The sequence below is a fragment of the Barbatula barbatula genome (assembly GCF_947034865.1).
Source record: "Barbatula barbatula genome assembly, chromosome: 20".
NCBI classification, from domain to species: Eukaryota; Metazoa; Chordata; class Actinopteri; order Cypriniformes; family Nemacheilidae; genus Barbatula; species Barbatula barbatula.
The window spans coordinates 17,819,607-17,845,818 of record NC_136783.1 but is presented as its reverse complement, the minus strand read 5'-3'; the positions used below and the strand labels follow the sequence as shown (position 1 = coordinate 17,845,818).

Below are 26,212 nucleotides of genomic sequence, written 5' to 3'. Positions count from 1 at the left end.
CAGTAATGTATGAACTGTGCTGTGACATTGAAAACTGTAATGACAGACAGGCTTCACCTTATTGAGAGGACTTGAATCTTTTAGGCTAGCTGAAAGATACCACAAATACAAACTAATGTTCATATCTTGTTTGACATAACAAAGACCTACTTTTGCTTTTATAAGTAATCCGTTCGTAGGTTAATGCCCTTTAAAAGTGTACATGGTGTGCCTCTGTGACGCCATCGAAACATTGCGCTGTATGTTTGACCATCTATACAAAGCAAACTGAACAAATGGCATGAGTTTGGGGTAGGACTAGCTCTCTGTTTGACAAATAGAAGATGGGGGTGTATAGAAAACCTGTTACTTAGTATTAGTTTCTCGAATGCTGAGTGACACACAAATGACACTTTCAATTTACAGCACCGTTAAAGTGCATTTAATGGCACCGTTTGTCACCTTTTCAGCTACTGTCTAGACTTGTCTTGAAGTGAAATGTGTTACTAAACATTTCAATGGAAAAGACATTAAACGATCTACAACAAACCATCCTTAACTACACAATGAGTACATCCAGCACCCTTGAGTGCACACTTACTGAGCCGCATCTTCAGATTGGGCTTTTATTGCAGTAAAAGTCGTGTCCTCGCCAGCTTCGTGTCCTTTCCCGTTGGGGACAGTGTTCATCTCGGCGGGCTCCATGATTTTAGAATGAGACTGTCTCTTGGCCCCTTAAGTGTGTGTGCCTGAGAGAGGAAGATCAGTGGGGGAAGCGCCGTCTCTTCTCTTCTTAGAGCTCTGTAAGAAAAATACACATATTAATGGAGGTGGATATGGTCTGTTTAGCCGTGTAAAAATAGAGCAGTGAAGCTATGTATTATGTAACGGCTCGAAATAGCAGTAGATTAAGACTGTGATATTTTGTAGTTGTGACCTGTAACAGAAACTCTGACCCTGACACTTTGCAATCAACATAACATTCTCTGGACTCTGTTATAACTTTCTTTAGAGATACCTCACCAAGAAATGAAAAAACGTTTCATTCCAACCTTATATGACTTTCTTCTGCAGAACACAAAAGAAGATATTTTGAAGAACGTTGGTAACCAAACAACATTGACCCACATTGATTTCCACTGTATGACACATTGACATTTCTCAAAATTTCTTCTTTTGTGTTCCACAGAAGAAAGAGTCATACGCAGGTATTGAATGCATTATGATAGAATATTTTTAGCCTTTAATACATGATGCTAACGAAAAACAAATTGTGCAATCTATAATTAAAAGAAAACAAAGGCTCTGAAACTTTCATTTTTGGGCTGATATCACCAAGCTCTCTCGTTTTTCAACCTTTTTCTTCCGGCAAATATCATACACAGCAGTTTTACAATTAATTTCAGTAAATCCTTGATATAAAGTCTTGTTTCATGTGTGAATGTGCTAACTCTAAAAAAGAATAAAGTGTTGCGAACACAAAAGTAAGAAAAACATTACATCACAATGTTGAGTCCTACATGTTTTTTTATAGCAGTGTTTTGGAGCTCCCACTGACATGTGTGATTTGTCTAGTGGTAAAAGACAATAAAACCAAAAATCTAAAGTTCCTATCTGGCTTTGTCTCTCTTTTCCCCTCTTTCTGTTTTTCTCCTTCTTACATTACAAACCGGCTCCATCAAAACCTCTGAACAACTCTGCAGTTTCCATTAACAAATTAACTTTGCCGAACAACAATCTGCAGCCTTTTTCAACCTGAACCGTGAATAAGTTGTCACTTTCCTGACTCGACCGAGGTCTCACATTTCACTATACAACTCCTGATGACTCTATAGCTGTTTTGTGGTCTCTTCCTGCCTCTTTGGTCCTCGGCTCCCCGTGGCTTTTTATGAAGAACCTGCTGGAGCTCGGAGCTCTGAAAGCACAGGCTGTGGGTCTCCAGGCTCTCCCTTGGCCCCCTGGTATCCTGAATCCTGGTCTGAAAGGCTGGTGCCCAAGTATCACATTAGCCACAATGCATAAACTGAAGTAAAGGGAAAAGCAGGGGAGGGAACCTACACTCCAAACCAGAAGGCCCATTGAAGAAGGCCATGAAAGCCGACAGATCCAGCCATGACCAGCTCAGAACCAGTTCTGGCCCTCTTTGTCCATTCATCTGTCTTTTTTAAAACCGTTCGCCCATTCCTTTCCATTTAATTAGCAGAAGCTCATGCTCTCTTCATGCTTGGAGCTTTAGGCTGGCATAACCTCAAGTACTCTCCTTCAACTAAGTTTTTTCTCCTCTCACTCCTATGTCCCCCGCTCTCTTCCTATCTTTTGGACCAAATGCGACCGTTTGTGATTTAATAATCGGGAAGAAAATGAATGGGTGTGAACTCTGGGAAGATAAACTCTGAACTGTCAGTTCGGGCCTGTCCAGCCAGCGATCTGCCACGTTACTCAGCTTGCTGCTCAGCTACGGCCAGAGCAATGCGGTTGGGCAGCAAAGCATGGTACGCAATTGTGCATTCTGTGTGGTTTCCTGGGAACAGAGCTGGAGGAACAGAAGGGTGATTGTGCCAAGCATCATTATACCAGTGGGGCCTCCTCGGCTCAAACTCGCCGGGGCACTCGAAGGGCTGAAAAGGTAATTCATTGGGGGCCCCAATTGAAAAAACAGTAAACCCCTGAATTCAGGAACGGCTCATGAAATAGGAAGCAGACCTATGATGGGGCAGAGGTTTGTGCCAGGGATGCGATAGCCAAAATGCTCAACGGCGAACCCCCCTGTCATTCATCCAGCTCGCTCTAGTCTGCCCATAACTAAGAAACGGTAACAAGTGATTGGATGGTGGAGTTCAAAGCTTTGGGCGGAGACGGTGAGGTCAACTCCAACACAGCTATCGCATATTGAGGGTCTGCATTGACGTCAGTTTCCCACGTGAACAGGCAGGTTCAATAGAAGAAACAAAGAAACCAGGACTAAAACACGCAGTTTTTTGACGCTGATCCATATGACTTTCGAAAGAACCAAGTTACCTTGGACACTGATATGTTGCGTGAAATTGCGTTTCCTGATATTGTGAACAGCCATTTTGCTGAGTGTTTTGCCACTCAAGGGAGTGTGTTTTGACGTGCTCACGTGGGAAAGTGACATCACGTGCATACCCTCTATTCAGAAGCAGAAAAGCTAGAAGATGCGATGATTTTCGGCAGGGTTGGAAAAAAAGAAATTGTTTTCATTCTACGCCCATGTCTGGCAGCTGAAGTGACTACAAAACACAGTTTTCTGCCAATTGGGTCATTGCTTACGTCTCTCGAATAATGAAAAGTTTCTTCACAGATTAAATACTCCACACAGTATGAGCCTAGATTGATGAGGTTAAAGCCGCATTTCCACTTCCATAACAGCAACTCTTAATGTAACAATGTCCCTCAAAAGAGGCCAGAACATGCAAGCTCGATCTGTACTCATTATTCTGCATGACATCAAGCAGTCACATGCACGGAGCATAAAGAAACGCAACCGTTGCGACGTAATGCATCAGGATCTGATTTAGCTCATTGTTTTAGCGAAAAGCACTTATTAGAAAACAGCCAACGAATGTGTTTAAAGTCTCCATAAATAACTGTTATTAAGTCTGAATCATCCCTCTCTGTCACGGATTCACCACCAGCCTCTGGGAAAACACAAAGAGTGTGAAAGAAAGAGAGAGAAGCAAGATTAGAGCAAGAGGTAGAACGAAAGAGAAGACAGACAGAGAGAGGAAGAGATTAAGAGTATCTAGCACATTGATGGTTGCCAGGGTGGTCCTACGCAGTTCGTCAAGTATAAATCTAGGGGATTTGATCATATCCAAATTATTTTTATTTTAATCCACCAGACCAAAATCTCTGATTCATTGCTTCAAAAAGTAATAGCACAGCACATCTCAACAGGCTACACAATTTGAGATACCATTCATGTCTGCAGTATAAACGGCACAGGATGAGTATGAGTTTAAAACCTGCAGTTTGTTCAAATTCCAAAGCACACGCAATAGTAGTATTGCTTAATATGGATGAACATTAGTCTCTCCTGGGAACATTGCTAAATGTGGGCATTGGGTGAAAGTCCAACACGTACGCATAGTAAGTGGGTGAAATCAACTCTTTATCCAAAACACGCGAAATCCTATTTACTTGTCACCCGAATTGATCTTGTGGGCATAAAGAGATGCACAGGGAGAGAGAGAATAAAATGTGGCACTCTCACAAGCTCAAAAGGCAAGATAGACAGCTGATGCAACAGTGACGTGGGCAGACCATTCACTGGCACGTCACTGGGTCCAGAGGTTTACATAGCAGTGGAATGTTTGCCTGTTGGCTTTCAGATGTGCGTGCGTTGTGTACGTGGTTTGGCATCCTGCTATCCGAAGTCAAAGCTAAATGATCCCTGCTGTCTGATTACACAGTCATACCAGCTGTGTGTCCCTGGCTCGCACACACACACACACACCTTTGCTTTACACTTCATTAAACCTGCACTGTAATATCCAGACTAATTGCACAGTCAAAGGCTCCTGGTCTTTAATTAACCGATGAAGGATATGGAACTGCTGGATAGCAGTGAACAACCGTCTGTCCACTCCATCTGGATTATAATCCCAGATTATCTGTGTTCTGTCATATTCACAATATTCCAAGAAAAAGATTCTCATTTATGAAACAAGATGTATTATATGCATTGTGGAACTTGTGATAACAAAAATCCTGGGTTGCTTCAACCTTTGGTTGGGTAAAATATAGACAAACCCACCCAGTGCTTTAAATGAACCTAAAAAGGTAGACATTTGACCCAACCAATGGTTGAAACAACCTAGCTTTTTTTGAGTATGAGAATGGCATCTTTTTATTTTTATTTTATATAAAAATTCATTAGAATTTCACTTCAAAGTAAATGAAAGCAGTTTGTTTAAGCACATTATGTATTAGAAAAGGAACAACATCCTTGACCACATGCAATAATAAAATAATGTAATCACCCTCATGCTCTTCCACACCTCTATGATTTTCTTTATGCTCTGGAAAATACAAGCAGTAGTTTTGAAAAGTAACCATCTCTAAGCATCTGTTTGCCTATCCGATCATCCATATGATCAGATTCCATACGATCAATTGGAGGAGACCATACTAATATATATATATATATATGACAAGCAATTATATATTGTTGTTTTTGGCAGATCTTACCAGCTATTTAAATCTTACAAGCAGTATTAATGTTTACCAACGTTTAGTGTTCATAAAATGAATTTAAAACATTATCTCCTTTTTGTTCCTGTTAACTGCACAAATAATGGGGGGTGAGCTAATTATTCTTTGAATACATTCAACTGTACTCCAAAACAGGAATTTCCATTTCTGAAAAACAGGTAATAATGTAAAACACTCTACTTATCACATCGTATGCAAACACATACAAAAAGATTGTATTGTGGGTTGGGCGGATTAAAACAAATCCATGGATATACACATGCCTGAACATACAGAATATCCATTCGCTGTCAAAAATAGCACAGCACACTCAAGTCATGTGACCAAGGGAGAGGTATAGCGCCAGCATCACACTTTAAAGAGCAGGCGTTCTGTCAAGGTTATTGCTTAAGCGTGTGGATCCAACCGTCAGCTGTTTGGGGAATAAATACACACACAAGACGCAAGCAAATACGTCAAGGCTGAAAATACATTTTACGATCTATACAGCAGGGCGTTGGAGATTTACATTGTTTAAGCGTGATGTGAATAAGAGGGAAGCACGAGACATCATAGGCCCTATATGGATGTCTAACTGAATATTTGTCACTGTATATTAGAGCAAAAACGTCAAAGAGAATAGTGTCCTTTGTTATCACTTGTTCTCTTATGTAGACTTTCTCCTCATCTCTACCTCACATCAATGCTTTAGAATCCCTTCACTTGGATGGATGTGAGGACCCTGTAATTCTTACTAAGTGATTACTGAGTGCATCTGGATGACAGCGATTTACTGTGCAAACACATCAATTTAGATGTCAACTGTCTGTCATGAGGTATGGACAGAACCCAAGCGCAGGCAGCAGTTTGCTAAATAAAATTTTATTAAAACAAAGACCCTCGATGGGGAAAACATGAACAAAAACAAGACACAAATGAAAACTAAAACTTCCCACAAGGGGGACAAAACAAACGAGGTAATAAGAATAATAAATAAACTAAGTCCACAAACTTGAGTCCAGGAAACAGGGTAATCCAAAACGAGGCAGGGTAGCAAAAGACAGACTAGGATCAGTAAATGTGCAAAATGAACCGACAAGAGACAGAGGGAAACTGGGGCTTGAAAAAGGGAAACACTAACAAGGACTGATGACACAGGGAGAGTGGCGGCAGGTGACATGAATGAAACACTAAAGGAAAGCTTACAGGAGGATTGCACGAGGCAGGTGAGGGGAATGAAATACTAAGGGAAAGATGGACCAGGGCTGGTGACAAGACTTACACTAATGGGCCGCTAACAGGGAAACAAGGGGGCGGGGCTAAAGGACACGACACCGGAGAGAGAGCATGGCGTGACAAACCAAAACAATGCTCTTTCTCCACACAAAACACATGGGACCTGCCACAAGAGTCGAAAACCAAGACAAGGAGAGGCAGGATCATGACACTGTCAAGCTATCATCTTTGTTCTAATCATATCAGACAAATGACATAAAAAACATAAACATACATAAAAAACAATATGGATACTGGTACAGATGCATAGTAATACAAGCTAGTTTATCCTGGTTATTGCATTTTTGTTGCTGGCCCAGCTAAGTGATCAAGGCAGGCTCGCTGGTTATTTAGCATGCCATTCTGGTGACCAGCAGCCAAAATACAGAACCCAGTCTCACGGCAGTTCGTGGCATAGACACGAAATTTGGAATCTATTAATGCGTGCTCATGGACACGATATCCAATTTTTTTCTTGTCATTGAGCACAACCTTTTTGTAATTTCGCTCAGCAGGATTTTCTTTTCGTGTCACTCATCACGACTTTCAATACACAGAGTGCGTGTGTATTTACATTTTTTTTATATTTATAACCTTTATTCAAAACAAATCTAACCTAACCCCGCCCCCAAACCTAACGTCATAGGGAAAAAATCTAAACATACCAATGAGATCGTAGGAAATAGAAATTCACACAAATGAGCCACTTTGTAAAATAGGTATGAATTCCCATTAGATTGTGTTGATATATTTTTATATATTTAAAGATATCCTGTTTTATATTACATCAGATTTAAAGTCGTGCTGACTGACACAAAAAAAAGAGGGAAATTCGTGTCAGTAAACACAAATAGATAGATTACTGTTAGTGTCAATGCCACGAATTTCGTGAGACTGTGTTGAAATACAACAATAGGGATGCTGAGGTCACACTCGTTGCTCTTCAATGAGAGTGCATGTGCTCACGTGGTGCTATGTCACGCGGCATGGCAGAATTTGTTTTAATAAATTCCATGCAGGTTCTCTGTCTCATCTCAGACAGATGAAGAGTATTTTGTAGTAGCGTTAGGAAGCATCACTGGCATTAGACAAGGAGGATTGATCCACAGATCATATATTCTGAGGATGTGGCCTTTTTCTTCTGCTCTTTTCTCCCTCCACCCAAACTGTTCTGTGTTTGTTTCCCCAGAGGCTGGTGGAGAGTGACTCACTGAAATGTGATTTATTTATAGGCGTGTGCTCCACATCCTGTCAGGGCTGCACAGGTTGCCACACTGAGATCACCACAGGTAGTGGAGAGTTAAGATCATATGCACAAAATACGGTATTTAAAACACACGTCATTACAAACCTGCAGTAAGGGTTTTACACGCATGCACATACAAGCAGCTGGCACTGTAAACCAGAGCATCTGCATGCTGTAAATGATGCCATATTTGCACAATGACAGTGACTATTGACTGTTATTTGTATTATTACTTAAATACTGCATTTTTATGAATATAAACCAAAATTGAAGGGCAAAATTAAACACAATTCATTCAAAAATTAATATTTCTAATGAGAACTTATTTTTTAAACTGCTGAGTGTTATTATACTTAATAAAGACTGTACACCGTAGTGGACAAAACTGATGCCTCTTCCTTTAATTCAAATATATTATTAAAGGTTCATTTAAAATGTGTGAACTTAAGAAATAACACACAAAATATTGCATATAAACCTTCAGTCCAGGCCCAGGAGAATGACTGATTTAGAAAGAATAAAAACTAATTCTGATACACTGTAGTTAATCGTATAAATGGTTTTTTTTGGTTTTTTTGCTGCCTTCAACTTGGCTTCCCTAATCATTTCTACTTACTATTTCAAATGTTGGCAAGTGTTTGAGTTAATGTACCTTATAAAATAAGATGAAATTTCTAACTTATTTTGATGGGTTGAAGAAATGTAAAGACACAATGTAGCTATTTCTCTTCTGAGCCAATCTGCTCTTTTCACACTTCTCATACACAAGTCATTAACAGATACTGCAGGCGTAAATGCCGAAAAGAAAGAACAATGAACTACTGTTGGACTTTAATGTTAAAATGTTCTAGATGAAAATCTAGTGTGAAAAAGTCTCATCCAAAGACATGAGACAGATTAAAAGTCTTAAGACTTACAAGTACTTTACAATGAAGTAAATACATAAATAAATGCGTAAATGTGAGAACTGAGTAGGGAAAAAAACGCAATCTGCTGGAAAGCTGTCACATAAATCCACACTCCATAACACGATTAAATTAAGGCGCATAAAGTAGTGATTAGATGCTGTTTGTCTGTGTTGTAGTTTGTGCATTCTGTGATAAATCACTATAAAAATATATTATGCTAGCCGTAATGCAACAATGTGTGTTTATCAATATTAATTATAGGCGATTACCTTTAAGTGAGACACTTCCGTCGGTCCCTTGCCTGTGTTTCCCCGTATTTGCCCCAGATTGTCCTTTTGCCACGCTCCCTCTTTGTTTTTACCTGCACCTGTCCCTCATCAGAGATCATTGACTTTCACACCTGCACCCTATCATCCGGACACTGTATGTACTCTACTTGCCCATTGTTCTTGGTCTAGTATTAATGTAATGTTGGTGTACGTGTCCATGGATGTATTTCTCTTTGTCTTTTCTTGTTCCGTGGATGTATTGTGCACATTGGATTACCCGTTTTCGTTTCTATTGGATGTTTGTTGGATTACCAACAAACATGTTGTTCGTTCCGGTTCCACTTTATATTAAGCTTACTCACCATTCACCTACTAACCACCCGAGGCTTCGTTTATCATCAGCGGACAGGTTACATTAAGAACCAGAAAGTCCAAATACTGTTTCTCTTTTTTTTTTTAAGAATAGTGTTAATTAATAAAAATAAAAAGCAGGTTTTTTTATGTCCCATAATTAAAATCTTGAACACTTAAAAATATATCCCTTTAGTTTAAAGGTGACCATTTTTGTTTGCGCACTCTCCACTCATATCTGCCGTTTCCGGTGTAAAGGGGTCATTATCACTGTTAGGAAGTTATTGTGAAGGGAGAGTAGAGGAGAACACTGAGGCAGTGTTGTGTTAGTCAGGCGCTCTGCAGATGAGGGAAGCCTCCACATGTTGGCATGTCAACCGCAACAATAGAAAAGCATAAGAGTGGTCCGTATCGGCCCATCAAACGCCAATCTGTGCCTGTCTCGCGTGCCCGAAACAAAGGGGTCACCTCGTGGGCCACGTGGGTGATGGCAGAACATCGTGAGGGGATGTCACCACGACCAGATGGCAAATCTATATACTGACGAGTCCTCCGATGAACCCAAGTGGCCAATCAGAAGCCAAAGCTCAGCCAATGTCACCAGGAGACACCAAATGAAAGTAAAATTCTTCAAACAGACATAGTAGGCATTCATTTCCTTTTCAACAATAAAACTATTGGTAGTGAGAGACAATGTTTCATTGACTTGCAGAAAGCTTGGGTTAAATAATGTCATTTTAATTGTCACATATAGATAATTCATTTATCAAATCAGTTTAAAGTTAAAAAAAAAGTGCAACATTTATGTGTGATTGTAATGCAACACACTCAATGTTGTGTTGACACACATTTTCCATTACTGCGCAAATGACATTTTTATGTTATATACTGCAAAATGTCATTACACCAGCTGATTTAAGTTGAGTTAGGTTCAATAAGATCTAGTTCTTCTGTGGAATCTTTATCACGCAATCATATGAATGTGTTAACATCCCTGTCAATCGGCCAATGATATGGCTACGGCTTTGCCACATGACTGCCAAAAAAAGCTTATCAATTACTCGAATAGTCAATCACAGCACTATTCTACCCACACAAAAGTAAAGAAACTAATCATCAAGCAAACCTCCCTGGAACAAATGGACAAATGACTCGCATGCAACTCAAACATGAGATGACACGACATTTCAATCCTAAAGAAATTAGCCAATTGCAAGCAATCAATGAATCAGAACTGAACAATTTTAAGCAACACAAAATACACCAGACATCTCAAATATTTTGCCATTAGCAATTCAGTTCCAAACGTCACTAATGCACGACAGTGGCTCACATTCCTAGAAGTGTGAATATAACTACAGTGTAAATATCCATAAGTGGGACTTCACACAAAATAAGTCTTACGCTCTTGTGGTTTCAACCCACTCCAGACACACAATTGACCCTCACCCTACTGAGTGCATACACATCTGAACGTATTCATAGTGGTTTAAATAGGACTAGTGTTAACAGCTGTACTTTGTGTGATTAATATCTCTCTCTCGCTCTCTTTGGCTTTATTGTCTTGTTCTATTCAGTAATTACAGGAGCAGCGCTCCTAAATGAATTGTACTAGTAATTAATCAAAGTTATGTAACTTGTGAATGAATCTATAGCTCTGTGTGTATTTGAAAGGAGCAATGCTTCAGAGACACACTTTTATACAAAAAAACGAAGTATCTCTTAATAATTTATACAAATCTTATCATCTCCTACAAAGACGGATCTGTCAACCTCAACAGAAGCTAGATCAAGCACTTCAATCAGTTTGCTAACTTTGCTAACTGTTTGCAACGTGGAATAAGCTTTTCATATAGTTTAAACTGATAGTAATGAAGGTTTGCTTTTCATTTAAAAGCAGGTAAAATACCAAAAGCATGCAGCATAGAAATGTTATCACAAATAGTCCAACCTTAGACATTTAATAAAGATAGGATGGTTCAAATCCAGTACCGTATGCCCCCATGGACCACTTTTAATAGGTTTTGACTCCAGGACAATATCATTTTGCATCATATAAGAAACAGCAATCCCTGAATGTCTAATAACAATACCTTAACAATGAATAACCCTCGATGAGGCATTTCCTGTTGAGCTGCCTTTTAAACAATTCTGAACTTTATTAGGCTGCCTAATGTCCAAAGGGCTCTTTCCAATGGTTTTTGGTGTGCTTTGAAGGATGTACAAGAAATAAGAAAGATTCAGAATTTCCCAATTTCTTTTTAGACCAGTAATATTACTCCACTGTAGACCAAGAATTGAACCAGGGGACAAGGGTTTCAACCGAGGGCCATGGACCCCTGTGGGTCACTGAAAGTATACACAACAAAAATGTAGAAGTCTCATGCGATTTTTGAATATCTAACTTTCTAAATTATATAATAAACACTATATTTTATATGAATGTTATGTTAATGTAACTGGTAGAGCATTAATTTAGCAATCCAAAAGTTGTGTTCAATTTGGGAACACACTCTATAAAATGTATAGCTTGAATGCATTGTATGTCTCGTAAGTAGTGTCGAGGCTTTTGTTGGGGGTCCCTAGATCTGTCAAGGCTGAAAACCCTGCTCTAGACAGCTATGAGAACGAGAACAAGCCTGACACTTCTAAGAAAAGGTGGATCCAAAATGACAGGATTAGAGAGAAATCAATTCTTTTGAAATCAATGTGTGACGATACGCTCTTTCCGTCAGCCCCTGTGGTTGGATAAACCAAAATCAAGGAAGAGAGAGAGAAATCACGCTTCTACTCTCCATCACATAATCACAGGCTTTAACACAGCACTTCTTGAGCCTTAATTTACCCTCGCAACCAGCAGACACGCTCTAAAGAGTAAACACACTATACTCAAAGACAACAACCCTTTTAATCCCTATCTGCTTCACCTTGATCACTTCTGCAGCAGCTCATGATGATAGACAAAGGCACAGGTGCACAGAACACAAATAACTCCTATTCCTTCATACCACTTAAAACACAAGTGACCTGTTTCTTGCGCTGTTATGTGGTGACCCTTAACATCAAGTTTGCTGAAAAAGAAATCTCGGTAGCCCCGATGACAGACACAGGTGGCATTTCAGCTTGATTGCTATGAAATCTCAACTCTCAGTTTTCTCAGTCAGTTGTGGGTTCAGATTAGTTATATTTTCTATGTTATTTCCACTCTCTTTTTTCTGAAGTAATATGGTTTTCAAAAGAATGCATACTAGGAAACAAAATAGCCGTAAGTTGATCAAATCTAGGTAAAATTTTCCTACATTTAAATACACTTACATCATATAAAAACAGCATTACAGAATGCATCAGCCGACTTACAGCCATAATGTGGTCTCGAATCGCGTGTGTGTAAATATAATTTGACATTGGCTTTGTTTTAAAAACAAGTGTGCTAGCATCTGGGGCATTATGGGCACGGGCAGCGTCGCTGGCATCATACCTGCAGGGGCCGTGCGCGTCACACACACACGCAGCTCAGCTGACTACAAATTTTCCATCCATCGATTCACTCACACGCGCGCTTATCATGCCCTAAAATGCCGCACGACCCCCTGATACCATCAAACGCTGTCTAGATAGGCACCTCACTAGAATTTGAGACAGAAACATTAACGGACCGCGAGGAACATTTCTGCTGTTACTAAGCGACACAAAGTATTTAAACACGGACATTCACAATTATTGACATGTAAATTAACAGAATACATACCTTGTTATAATGCAACATTTGGGATTTAATTAAAGAATTTGTTTTCATTTTAATCAAACTGACTTCAGTCACAAGGACATATAGTTTAAAACTAAAGCGGTCGTATAGTCGAAAGACCAATACTCAATTTCAGACAACTGAGTTCAAATGTGGAAAACGGTAACACTTAATGCATCTTGAATGAATGAAATAAGCAACGATATCTTACCGGCTAGATTTTCAGTCAGACGGTGAATTATTGAGAAACGTCCTACATATGATGCTCTCCCTGTATTCTGTGAAGTTTATGTCAGATAGAAAGCCTGCCAGTGAAGATGCGTGGATCGTCCTCTATACATTACAGTTGTTATTCTCATTGAATCGGACACCGTGAGACGGTTTTAAAGTGGGCTGTAACGACTCTCTTCGGTTTCCCCGCCTACGATTGTCTAGACCGAGCAGTGACCAATCAAATGGCTTCATGGTACCTTCGTCGGACGCGACGCAACGCAACGATTCAAGCGAGCGCGTCGCGTCCCGCCGCTCGAATTCCATTGGCCGACTGTGGCTAAACGGAACCGACATCACGGACGCTCGCGTGCTGGGTTGATGGAGAGGCGTCTATGGCAAGCCCAATTATCTTAAACGGTCCCCAGCGTTACTCGTAATTGCATTTTTACTAGTAAGAATTAAATTAAAGAGCTCTATAGTTTCATACATACTAGTAATAATTCAGTTTACAGAGATCTGGGATTAAATTCTTACTAAGAAATTCATGAGAGAGCTCTTAAATTAAAAATGAATGGAAGTCAATGGAGATATACATGTATGACTTACAGTGGCGGCTCCAGACAATTTTGATTGGGGGGACAATGGGGGGGTCCTGGTCATTTAAAGGGGGGTCTCATGAAAACCAACAGAAAATACAGTGGACATGCTAATAAACAAATAAAACAACACAGCATATCAACTACTTTGTTTTTAATTAATTAATCAATTGTAGTTTGCAAACAATATGCTCGAACTTTAATTGCCATATCCACACCCAGTGCCGCTGCTAGCCATATTGGTGCCCTAAGCATAATTCCATTATGATGCCCCCCCCCCACCCTGAAATTTGCCAGTTTAACTTTTTTTTACCAAACATATAACTCAATACCAATAACACAATAGCAGCATCGCAGTATAAAACCTAGGAACACTAAATAGAGAAAGCAAAATCTTCACAGCTTTGCTGACTTTGTAAACATATGTAGAATAGCCAACACACACTACACATTTGAAAGTGCACACTTTTCTTCAGTAAACAGAATTAGTAGCAGCACATCCACATTTCCCGAATTGAAGTTAATTAAACATGGACATACCTGCATGTGATGCACGGGCATCATCTCGCAGTTTCTTCTTCTTTCTTTTCTCTGATCTTGACTCCTAATATCTTTTCGGGGCCATTTCCAAATAAGTTGCCTAGGCTACCGTCTGTCAAACTGCGTCAGGCGCACGCGCGATCAACCGGCGCTGCCGCGCGGACTGTACATGGGCGGGTGGTGGTGATATGGGATTGTTCGGCCGGGTTTTTTTTACATATACATGGCTGAAATGTGCCTGCCTAATCATTTTTCTATAGCCTAATGAAATAATATTAGATTTGAAAAAATGTTTTTCATTATGCTATTTTTGGTGCCGCCTCAGCACTTGGTGCCTTACGCACAGCGCGTGGTAGCGGCGGCGCTGGCCACACCCATGACAGAAAACATATTTACAATCCAAAAGAACGACGCGGGTATGATTTAAATTGAGGCTGTCTTGGTTTCTCGGCTGGGCCCTGGATTAAATCAGGATTCCCACCATCCGTGCCCGCTGTAGCGCTCGATGAAGCGCCATTTCTTTCCATCTGCTCACCTGTCTCCTTCGCCCCTTTTTAGGTATGACAAAACGATCCATTTTTAGCTTCAAGAAAAGTGCGTAGCAGCTCTTGCGGTCTCGCGACAGCGCCTTGGACGCAATGACGCAAGACGCAGCGGCAGCAACGTTCATGCGGCGTCGCATTCTGATGTTTATATTTTTTTATATGTCGATTAAATTATTAATTATTATTGTTCTGCGTAGTTTGAAGAGAACGATTTTTAAATTTTTATACCGGAAATATATATTTTAATATATATAAAATATTTTTGAATCAGGAAGAGGTGGGGGGTCTAATGGGAGGTCAAGGTGTTTTTTGGAAGGGTCTTGAGACCCCCCAAGATCCCCCCTGGCGCCGCCACTGATGACTAATAATAATTTAATTATAGAACAATTTTAATTATAGAGCTCTCTAATTATAATTCATACTAGTAAAAATCGAATTCGAGAGCTCTCTAATCCTAATTGTTGGTAATTTAATTCTTACTAGTAAAAATGCAATCACGACGGTAGCAGCTCGCATAACAGCCTGCCTAGAAGACATCTCAGCTTGGATGTAAGAGCATCACCTCCTGCCGAACCTGGCCAATACTACTCATGTTTCCGGCACACCCTACGGTGCAACACGATCTCACCATCCAATTTGGCAATACCACAATCACTCCTTCCAAAACAGCCAGTCACGCTGAGTCATATTTCAAACAGCCAGTCACGCTGAGTCATATTTCATGAACAGCTGTCCTTCAATAATCACATTGCGAAGACAGCACGATCATGCCGATATGCCTTATTCAACATTAGAAAGGTCAGACCCTATCTCACTGAGAATGCGGCACAACTCCTTGTCCAGACCCCGGTAATCTCAAGGTTGGACTACTGCTGTACTCTCCTTGCTGGTCTTTTTGCAAAGGCTATCAAACCACTTCACTGGTTCAAAACGCAGCAGCCCACGTCTTCCAACAACCCAAAAGAGCTCACGTGACACCCCTTTTCATCTCCCTCCACTGGCTACCGGTTGAAGCCCGTATCAGATTGATGCTTGCCTACAGGACTACCACTGGATCTGCAACGACATACTCCCTCCTTCACCCCATCAAGAACCCTGCGTTCAGCAAACGAGCGGCGCCTTGTTTTACCTTCTCATAATGGCAGTAAATCACTTTCCCGCTCATTCTCCTTCACAACTACTTCCCAGTCTGGTCAACCATGTCTCTCACAACACTTAAAACCCATCTCTTCTGAGAATACTTGACAGACAAAAAAACCCTCTCTCTTTCTCTCAACAGGTGGTAGTCTGGCTTTTGTTGAAACTAGTAACTAATAACCTATTGTATTATTGCTCCTGTATGACATATCGCTTATTGCTCCCTGAACTGTTTGTAAGTCACTTTGGATAAAAGCGTCTGCTAAATGACTAAATGTAGGACGAGTAACGCTGGGGACAATTTAAGCTAATTCGGCTTGCCATAGGCGTCCTCAGAAAAGAAATGAAAAGAAATCCTCTCAAATGTTTCAGTGTAATATCACGCCTTTGTGAATCATATATTATTCATTTAATGACATTACATTATTTAGGTGTGTACAAATATTTGCATTCATGATTTTGTGACGTTAAAACATCCTTTTGATATAGGCTAATCACGTCGCATTCCAACATCTCCCTGCATTCTAATGTGAGTAACACGTGACAGATTTATTCATATTGTCTGTAAAATAATGGTATTATAATAACAATGTTCCCCTTCAGTCGGTCTCTCGACGTTGTGAGAGACTGACTGGGGTTTGATCTTGAGAACCTACCTTCTCCGAGATAATTAATTAATAAAACGCCAATGGGCTTGGCGAATGGCACGCGCACGCCAGTCTCCGCCCCGTGCATACGGGTATAAAGGAAGATGGCGGCGGTCATTCACTCATCCTTTGTTCTTCGGAACCTGTGTGTTTGCTGATGCTACACGCGATACTCGACTTCGAGAAAAACCTGCTGGATTTATGACGCGGAGCAGCGGACTTCTCCTTTCGGTGGACTTCCCCTGGGCGTTTCGGCAGAAGGCTACAGACCTTAAGAGGTAAGTCCCTCCGGCTACGAGCATGTTTCGTAGCTGTATCCTTGGGTGCGACAGACTCATCCCGGAGTCTGACGGCCATGATTCCTGTGTCACTTGCTTGGGGCTCAAGCATGCTGAGGCAGGTTTTCACTGATGCAATGTCCCGTGTGTACGGACATAGCAATCAGGGTGTTGCGGTCACGGTTGGCTACGTTCTTTCGAGCGCTGCCACCACCCCGTCTGTTTCCCAGGCGTGTTCAGCTGCCGTTTCGGCGAGGTTGACCGCTTTGGCGAGCGGCGGGGGTGATTTAGGGACGCGATAGATGTCGCTCCGTCAGCTTCACGCTCGCGGACCATCTATACCTCTTCACGCTCACCTGGTTCGTCCCCTACGAGCGGCAGACGGCCGTCTCATAGTGGTAAGACTTCGCACACGGATGATGACGCTATCTCTGTCGCTGCGTCGGACAGCTGCCTGCTGGCATCGGAGAAGAGAGCTCCGGAGGAGACTCGGGCTAAGATGTCGGCCATGCTTTCCCGGGCAGCCGCGTGCATCGGGTTGCAGGGTGTAACAACATCCTCGCCGGAACGCTCGCGGCTAGATGCGCGGTTTCGGGGGCGTGGTCAAAAGCCACGCCCCGCTCCGTTACCATTTTTCCCGGAGGTGCATGACGAGCTCGCCAAGTCCTGGAATGCGCTCCTTTTGGCGCGTTTCAGGCCGGAGGGCTCTGTGGCTGTGACTTCCCTGGTTGGTGGGGCGGCTAGAGTCTATGTTGACGTTCCCCGCGTGGAGCGTGCAGTCGCGGGCCACTTGTGCCCGCAGACAGCTGCCACTGGGGGGGGCTCGACCTAGACTCCCGTCCAGAGCACGTAAGCTCTTCGACACTCGTCGAAGACTTGCAGTGCTGCTGGACGAACCGCCTCCGCTCTCCACGCCATGGCGGTCCTCCGGGTTTTTCAGGTAAGTCCTGAAGGGTTTGGACGACGGGAAGTTCGACCCAACTCGTATGAGAGCTACGTACTGCCACAGACCTCGCGCTACGAGCGACGAAGGCCACGGCACGTGCACTGGGTCGGTCGATGTCCACAATGGTGGTCCAAGAGAGGCATCTGTGGCTTAGTCTTGCGCAGGTGAGCGGCGCCCAGAACGTCGGTTCTGGATGCGCCCATCTCGCAAGCAGGGCTGCTTGGTGATACCGTGGGGGACGGCAGTTCTCCGCGGTCTGGCAGACTGAGGCGATCGAAATGATCCTGCCACGCGGCAACGTGCCCGCCAACAGGTCGGCATGGTCTCGGGCACAGTCTGGTTCCCAGCAGCCCTGCCCTCCCGCGGCGGCCCTCCGGTTAAGGAACCTCCCAGAGGACGACCCACCAGAGGTGGACCCCCGCGGAGGGCATCTGTTCCCCGTCAGCAGCCCGCCAAGAGGCTCTTTAAAGCGGCCCTGACGGGACGAACCAGGGGGAGATTTTACTGGGCCCGAATCCCGGCCTTTCCAATGCCGGATCGGAAAAGGACGCTGCCTACCGCGTTCCATCGAGTCTGGGCCCTTTTCAGGGTCCGGCGCCCACATACTCTCAAAGAGACAAATCTCCCCTGGGTTTTCCTCCACAACACACTCGTGCAGACGGTGTATGGGATGGATCGGGCCGCCGACCGCAATCTCCTCCGGACATTGCGTTGGGCCGCCTGAAGCAGGTAAACATACAGAGCCGTCAACCTCCCTGGGGGTCCCCCCTGTGCGAGGTGACCGTACTGTCAGCCACCGAACCAGCCTCCCCCGGCACGGTGAGGCAGATTGTCCCTCTGGTCCCGTTGTCACGGTTCTTGGGCGCTTGGTAGCGCACCAGCCCGTCACACTGGATAGAGAGGACGGTCCGTCTCGGTTACTCGATCCAATTCGCCAGGCGCCCCCCCCAAGTTTCGTGGCATTCTGTACACCTCGGGGCGAGGAGAGAATGCTTCCGTACTTCGGCAGGAGGTCGCCGCCCTTCTGGCGAAGGGTGCGGTCGAACCCGTCCCTATAACCGAGATGTCGTCCGAGTTTTACAGCCAGTACTTCATCGTGCCCAAAAAAGGGCGGGGGGCTGCGGCCCATTTTTGGATCTGCGGCACCTGAACAAGCACCTGCACAAGCTGCCGTTCAGAGTGCTGACGCAGAGGCGCATCCTGGGCTCGGTACGTCACCAGGATTGGTTCGTGGCAATCGACCTGAAGGACGCGTACTTTCACGTCTCTATTCTCCCCTGACACCGGCCGTTCCTACGGTTCGCGTTCGAGGGAAGGGCGAATCAGTACAGGGTCCTGCCATTCGGTCTGGCCCTGTCCCCACCGGTTTTTTCCAAGCTAGTGGAGGCTGCCTTAGCTCCTGGCAGGGAGCAAGGCGTGCGAGTGCTAAACTATCTTGACGACTGGCTTGTCTTGGCACACTCGCGAGATGTGTTGTGCACGCACAGGGACCTTGTGCTTCGGCACCTAGACCGTCTAGGCCTCCGGGTCAACCAGGAGAAGAGCAAGCTCTCCCCCGCGCAGAGCACCTCTTACCTCGGTATGGAACTAGACTCTGTCCGTATGTCAGCACGTCTCACCAACGAGCGTGCACAGTCAGTGCTGCGTTGTCTGAGGTTGATCAGTCAGAATCCCTCGACGCCGCTGAAGAATTTTCAGAGGCTCCTGGGGCACATGCCGTCCTCGACGGGGGTAATCCCTCTCGGGTTGATGCACATGCGGCCGCTTCAGCACTGGCTACAGAGTCGGGTTCCCTGGACGGCGTGGCACGCCGGCACCAGGCGGATTACGGTAACGCCTCAGTGCCTTCGCACTCTCTTACCCTGGTCAGACTTGACCTTTTCTCCGAGCGGGGGTCCCGCTCGGACAGGTTTCGAGGCGTGTCGTGGGAACGACAGACGCCTCCCTGCAAGGGTGGGGTGCGGTGTGCAAGTGGGCACGCAGTATCGGGTCGGTGGACAGGTCCCCGACTGCGTGGGCATATCAACTGCCTAGAGTTGTTGGCAGTCCTTCTGGCACTGAGGAGGCTCCAGCCCCTCGTGCAGGACAAACACGTGCTAGTCCGGTTGGACAGCACGACTGCCGTAGCGTACATCAATCGCAAGGCGGCATACGTCACCGCAGTTATCACAACTCGCCCGACGCCTCCTCCTTGGGAGTCAGCAGGTGAATCCCTGCGGGCCACGTTTCTTCTGGGCAACCTGAACCAGACAGCCGATGCGCTCTCTCGACAGTGTACTCCCCACGGAGAGTGGCGACTCCATCCCCGTGCAGCCCGGCTCATGTGGGAAGCGGTTCGGCAGGCACAGGTGGACCTGTTGCCTCCCCGGACTCCACCCATTACCCGCTATCGTATTCCCAGACCGAGGGTCCCCTCGGCACGGATGCCCTAGCACACAGCTGGCCGCGGGACAAGCGGAAGTACGCCTTCCCCCCCAGTGAGCCTCCTTGCACAGGTCCTGTGCAAGGTCAGAGAAAGGGGCATCAGGTTCTGGTGAGTGGTGCCATACTGGCCCAACCAGACCTGGCTCTCGGATCTGGTAGATCTGACGACAGCCCCCCTGGCCCATTCCCCTGACGAAGGACCTTCCGTTGCAGGGGAAGGGCACGTTGTGGCACCCCAACGCAGGCCTCTGGAACCTCCATGCCTGGCCCCTGGACGGGACGAGGGCTTGCCCGTTAGCGGTCCGGGAGACTGTCTTACAGGCTAGAGCCCCGCCTCTAGGCGGTCATACGCTTATAAGTGGCGCCAATTGTCCTGGTGTTCTCCCCGGGAGGAGAACCCGCGGAGTTGCCTGATCGGATCAGTGCTGACCCGCAGGTAAGTATCCCCGTCAGCACAACCTGGTCACCAGGTTCCTCAGGAGCGCGAGAAGGGTGTGTCCACCCTGGCCGCGCTCCGTACCCTCTTGGGACCCTAATGGGGTCCTACAGGGCCTTGGTACGGCCCTGGTGAGCCCCTAAGTATTGCCAATCTTCCTCAGTCGGATGAAAGATGCACTCTTTGTGGCGCTCACCTCCATCAAGAGGGTGGGGGACCTACAGGCATTCTCTGTGTCCCAAAGGTGCCTGGAACTCGGGATCGGTAATTCTCACGTGGTCCTGAGATCCTATCCCGACAACGAGCCCAAGCTTCCCACTACTCCCTTCCGGGACCAGGTGGTGAACCTGCAGGCGCTCCCCTCCGGAGAGGAAGACCCAACCTTTCTATGTGTTGTGTCCAGTACGCGCGCTGCGCCTCGGTCTGGACCGCACACAGAGCCTCAGAAGCTCTGAGCAGCTCTTTGTCTGTTCTGGGAGACGGCACCCGGGGGGGGCTGTCTCCAAACAGAAGTGGCGCACTGGGTACCAATCCCAGGATCGCCGTGCCCGCTGGCAGTGAGAGCCCACTCCACTCGTGGGCACTGGCACAGGGCGCCTCTCTGGCAGACATTGTAGAACTGCGGGTTGGGCTACGCCCAGTACCTTCACGAGATTTTACAATCTCCACGTGGAACCAGTTGCAGCACATCCCTTAAACGCCGCCAACGTTTAGGGTGGGCTCCTGGTTTGGGCGTACGCCTGCGAAAGCGCCTTCTCCCCTCACCAGGTGAGACTAGTGCGCTATTGTAGCCTACCTACTTTCCCCTCTCGGGCGAAGTATAGGCATTCCATCCATCACTAAGCATTGCACTTGGTAACAGACTGGGCGGAGCCGTCTGTTAGAACCAGGTCCCTTACAGGTAGAGTCATCCATGCTCAGGCAGACCCCTGTATTAGGACTAGTGCCCCTTACGTAGTGACTCCCCTTTGGGTCGTCCCGTGTGTTGAATTCCTCACTCAGGATTTCCCGATTGGTGAATCTGTGACCTCCCCGCCGGTGGTAATCCCACCTGGATTGTCCCCCTATTCGGGCTAACACCGTTCCGCATGTTGTTCTCCCCGCCGGGGAGACCATGTCATGTCTCCACATGTACCTCCCCTCCGGGTAGGATGTGGCCTCCGTAGCACACTCTTCTAAGAGGAGAGCAGTGTTTCCCCAGTGTTCGGCTCCGGACAGCTCCTCGCTACTAGAGGCGTACGCCACTGTCCGTGAGGCCGTCAGTAGAGGCTTCTCGGTATGACCAATACTATATGACTGGAAGATTACGTCTCGCGGTAGCACTCTGGGACTCGCTAGCCCAGTCAGGGTCGCTCCGCTAGAGGTTGTGATATCGGTGCAAGCGCTGTGGCGTTTAAGATTGATCCCCAGTCAGTCTCTCACAACGTCGAGAGACCGACTGAAGGGGAACGTCTCGGTTACGTCTGTAACCTCGGTTCCCTGATGGAGGGAACGAGACGTTGTGACTTCATGCCACAACGCTGCACCGAATCACTGCAGTGAACGGGAGTGCCCTCTCAGGTTCCTCAGTACAAAGGGTGAGTGAATGACCGCCGCCATCTTCCTTTATACCCGTATGCACGGGGCGGAGACTGGCGTGCGCGTGCCATTCGCCAAGCCCATTGGCGTTTTATTAATTAATTATCTCGGAGAAGGTAGGTTCTCAAGATCAAACCCCAGTCAGTCTCTCACAACGTCTCGTTCCCTCCATCAGGGAACCGAGGTTACAGACGTAACCGAGACGTTTGTATTACCTTTCACGACATGCATTTGTATTATTTCCAAACAAAAAAGAGGCCGAACTGTGATGTGCTTTTCATTCACGCAACTAAGCTTCTTTTGCTTTTTAATCCCTTAGAAAATCAAAGTAAGAATGTTTAACAAATTTTACCAATTTTAAGTATTTATTGAATTTTAAGTCATGTGTGTACATGTGGTACATGGACCTACTATAGGGACTGAGACAAGGGACAACAGCATGCATCCAACATATTCATAAAGGACATGTTAGACCAAATTATATATCCGGCATGTGGCCATATAGAAAGGGTATACAATAATGCTAAATCCTCAACAATTCAATGACTTCAAAGACGGGTTTAATATTGAGTGTAGATGTCAAACAGTGATGTGTCTACGGGGAGCTAGATCTTAAAGGCAAAGGCATATCCCCAACAACTGTGCCCTGCTGTACTGGTCACAGGTGCGTCAGTACAGCTGTGTCCATGTCACGTATGTAGCACAGCAGTGAGGATCTTTGGACTGCCTTTAGGGTAAAGTTAAAGGGGCCACTGTGTACCTCTGTACAGCATGACACCAAATACTGATAACCTCAACAACCTCACTACTTCTTGGAACTATGCGAATTCATTATCAGCCTAAACAGAGATGAAAACAAAGGATTAAAATTGATTTTTTTATTGGTGTTCTTGTTAAAAAGAGATGTGTGAAAAACATGTATGACTTTCTTTGGAACAAGAAATTGATTGTGGTTTTGTGTCCATACAATGGAAGTCATTGGGGGCCGATGTGGATACCGAAATTCTTAAAAATATGATTTTTTTTGCAGAACACAAAAGTAAAGTCATGAGGGTGAGTAAATGATAAAATAATTTATTTAAAGTCATGAAGGTTAAAAGTAAACCAAGCTCTTTTTTTTGTTTTGCTGCAAAGGAAAAAGAACATTTCTGTGCATTTGTTTCCGTCTGAAAGGGCTGCTCAAATTGAAACCGGCATTGCTTTCTAACAGGGTGAGATAATTACTTTAGACACAAGTAGGCCTCGTATCCAGCCCACTGCTCATGTAAATCCCTTTCCGTAAACTAGCGGCCCGACTGTTTTTGTGTGATGTAACCATCAAATGTGGCATTCTATTGCCCAAGGTAAAAATGGGGGTGTATAGTAACGACTCTAGCCTGACCCTGCTCCCCTAATGAAGAGAACCCAGCACAGATCATTAAAACAGTGCGTTGTGATCAAACTCAATCAAGGTCAGTCTTTACAACCCAGGCTGATGGAGTCCTGATGGAGGACAAATCCTGCTCACATTCTTCTGGAGAGAGAAAGATTTCTCAGAATAAAATGTTTAATACAGGACTTTAAATTTGGAATAATCTCTGCTCAGCTTTGAAACAAACAACGACAAACCCAATGCACGTTTTAACCAAAAAAGATTTGATCATAAACGCTAGGAATATATGGTTTCTCCATATTGTAATTTTTGTTGACCATTCCTTCATTTTGTAGTAATAAAACTGCACTTGTCACATGGCTTGTTGCACAGTAAGTTTCAATGCCAAACCGTGGTGAAAACACTGATCACATCTGACAGTAGGAACACTAGGCTTATGTTAATTGGGACCGTTGGCGTCATGCCTTCAAATTAATCAGGCGTATTGTGTTCTAAATTGGCCATGTGTTCATAAATATTTGAACGTTTTTTACAATGCACTGCTAGAAGGTATATGATAAAAACAACTGCACCATGATCCTGACCAATACCTTTCAGAGACCTAAACTTATGCAGAAATCCAAGTCCAACATTTGGAGCAACTCTGCCACCAGCGACCCAGTTTCGAATCCCGCTTTGAAATCCACCCTATACCTTCCTGTCAAAATCTCTCTATTGTCCTGTTAAAATAAAGCCACAATTCGCTACTTTGGTTCTTTGTTGTTGCAATTTGGTTGAACGTGATATTAAGAGGAGAGAACGGACAGGCATCCAGATATACTGTAAAGGCTTTAAAAGGGTACAAACTAAATACATGGGTTTTTAATTATTATTGTGATACTTTGTAAGTCATGCTGAAGGTCATTTTTAAAGGTACGCCCACTTAAAGGGAGAGTTCATCCATAAATAAAACCATTTCAATCATTTACTCATCTCATTCCAAACATGTATGACTTTCATTCTTAAGCAAAATACAAAAGAAGATATTTTGAAGAATGTTGGTAAGCAAACAACATTGGCCCCCATTGACTTCCATTGTATAGACACAAAACTACAGAGACATTTCTCAAAATATCTTCTTTTGTGTTCCACAATAAAAGGGTCATATACAGGCTTTGAATGTCATGAGGGTTAATAAATGATTTTCATTTTGGGGTGAAAACTATCCATTTAATTCACTTTTCGTGTAAATAGATATTAAACAAAACAGCTAAAGAATTTTAGGAGCAAATTTTGAGGTTATTTGAGGTTATTATTATACAACAGAGACATACAATACTACGAAAGTTCTTAGATCTGCCGTACCAGAAATGGCACAAAAGAAGGTGCAGCACTTCTAAATATTGCCTAACACTGTGTACAGCAGCACAATCAGTCTTTGAACGGTTTATCAACATTAGACATCTGTCATACCACAAACGTCATGTTTGTTGTTCTTTTCTGGATATCAAAGGTCAGAGATCGTTTTCACAGAGCAAGTTCAGAGAGCAGAACCCCCCTCCCACCCACTCGAACCCCCGCGCTCCCCCCTCAGGTCCCGCGCCGCGGTGCTCGGATGCTCCACTGGGAACAAAGAACCGCTTAACATTGTTCCACCCCGTGTGCGGAATTCCGCAAGGAGGCCAGGTGCTTCTCCATTAGGGCTCCGGCATGACGCGGAGGCCCCGGGAGACACCAGGAGGCCCCGAAAGTGCGATGGAATTCGATTGAAAGTGAAGCTCAAATGCAGACCTGAACAAATCCAGATTAGAAGCTTACGACAGACTACAAACACAAACAGACACTAGACATGAAAACATGCTCAAATTAAACTTGGAACGGTTCAAATTGTACAAAACAACAGAAGTGTAGCAGCAGTTTGTGGAAAGGTATATGAACCTGCTGATGTGGACACTGCTTGAAATAGAAATACAGTTGGGTGAGGTAACACAGTTCAGGTTCCAGAAAAGAAAACCAGTGGAGATATTTTACCCGTGCCACCAACTGTAGACAATTTATTTCAAACAATTCAACTTTCCAGACTACGGGACATTTTTACTATTAAATTAAGAACGTAAAAATGGAGACACTTGGATATGTTGATTGTAGGAAGAGAAAACTGCGCAACACACACATAATATTGTTTTTTTTTACCTACACGAGATAAACAAATATAAGAAGCGAATAATTTGACCTACAGTAGCACCATGTATTTGAGAACTTTAAGAAGTCATCAATTCAGATAACAAAATATCATACCGAGTTGCATTTATTTCAGATTATTAGCACAAGCACACATATTTCATCAAAAATAATGAAGTCATAATAAGAATAGTGTATTAAATCAGTATTGGCGCAAGTGATATATTTTTAAATGCTTATACATCATGAATTTTCATCAATGTTTTGGCACACTAGTTTATGGGTAAGGCTAACATATTTAAAAAAAACGTCAATTTTTATTTAATTAATACAGGTATATATTATTGGCTCAA

General features: G+C 44.2%; 1 protein-coding gene across 2 annotated transcripts in view; it reads right to left on the bottom strand.

The window, feature by feature from the left end:
* slc38a3a (solute carrier family 38 member 3a) overlaps positions 1-13,364 on the bottom strand; it is a 31,753-nt gene extending 18,389 nt beyond the window's left edge. The window contains exons 1-2 of one of the 2 annotated variants that reach the window (XM_079483850.1): positions 13,199-13,364; positions 581-780 (exon numbers count right to left, since the gene is read on the bottom strand). In XM_079483850.1, coding sequence (XP_079339976.1) covers positions 581-684 — 104 coding nt within the window. In that variant the 5' untranslated portion in view covers positions 685-780; positions 13,199-13,364. The remainder of the gene's footprint in view (positions 1-580; positions 781-13,198) is intronic. The other variant, XM_079483851.1, reaches the window with a different exon arrangement.
* Between the last annotated feature and the right edge of the window lie 12,848 nt (positions 13,365-26,212).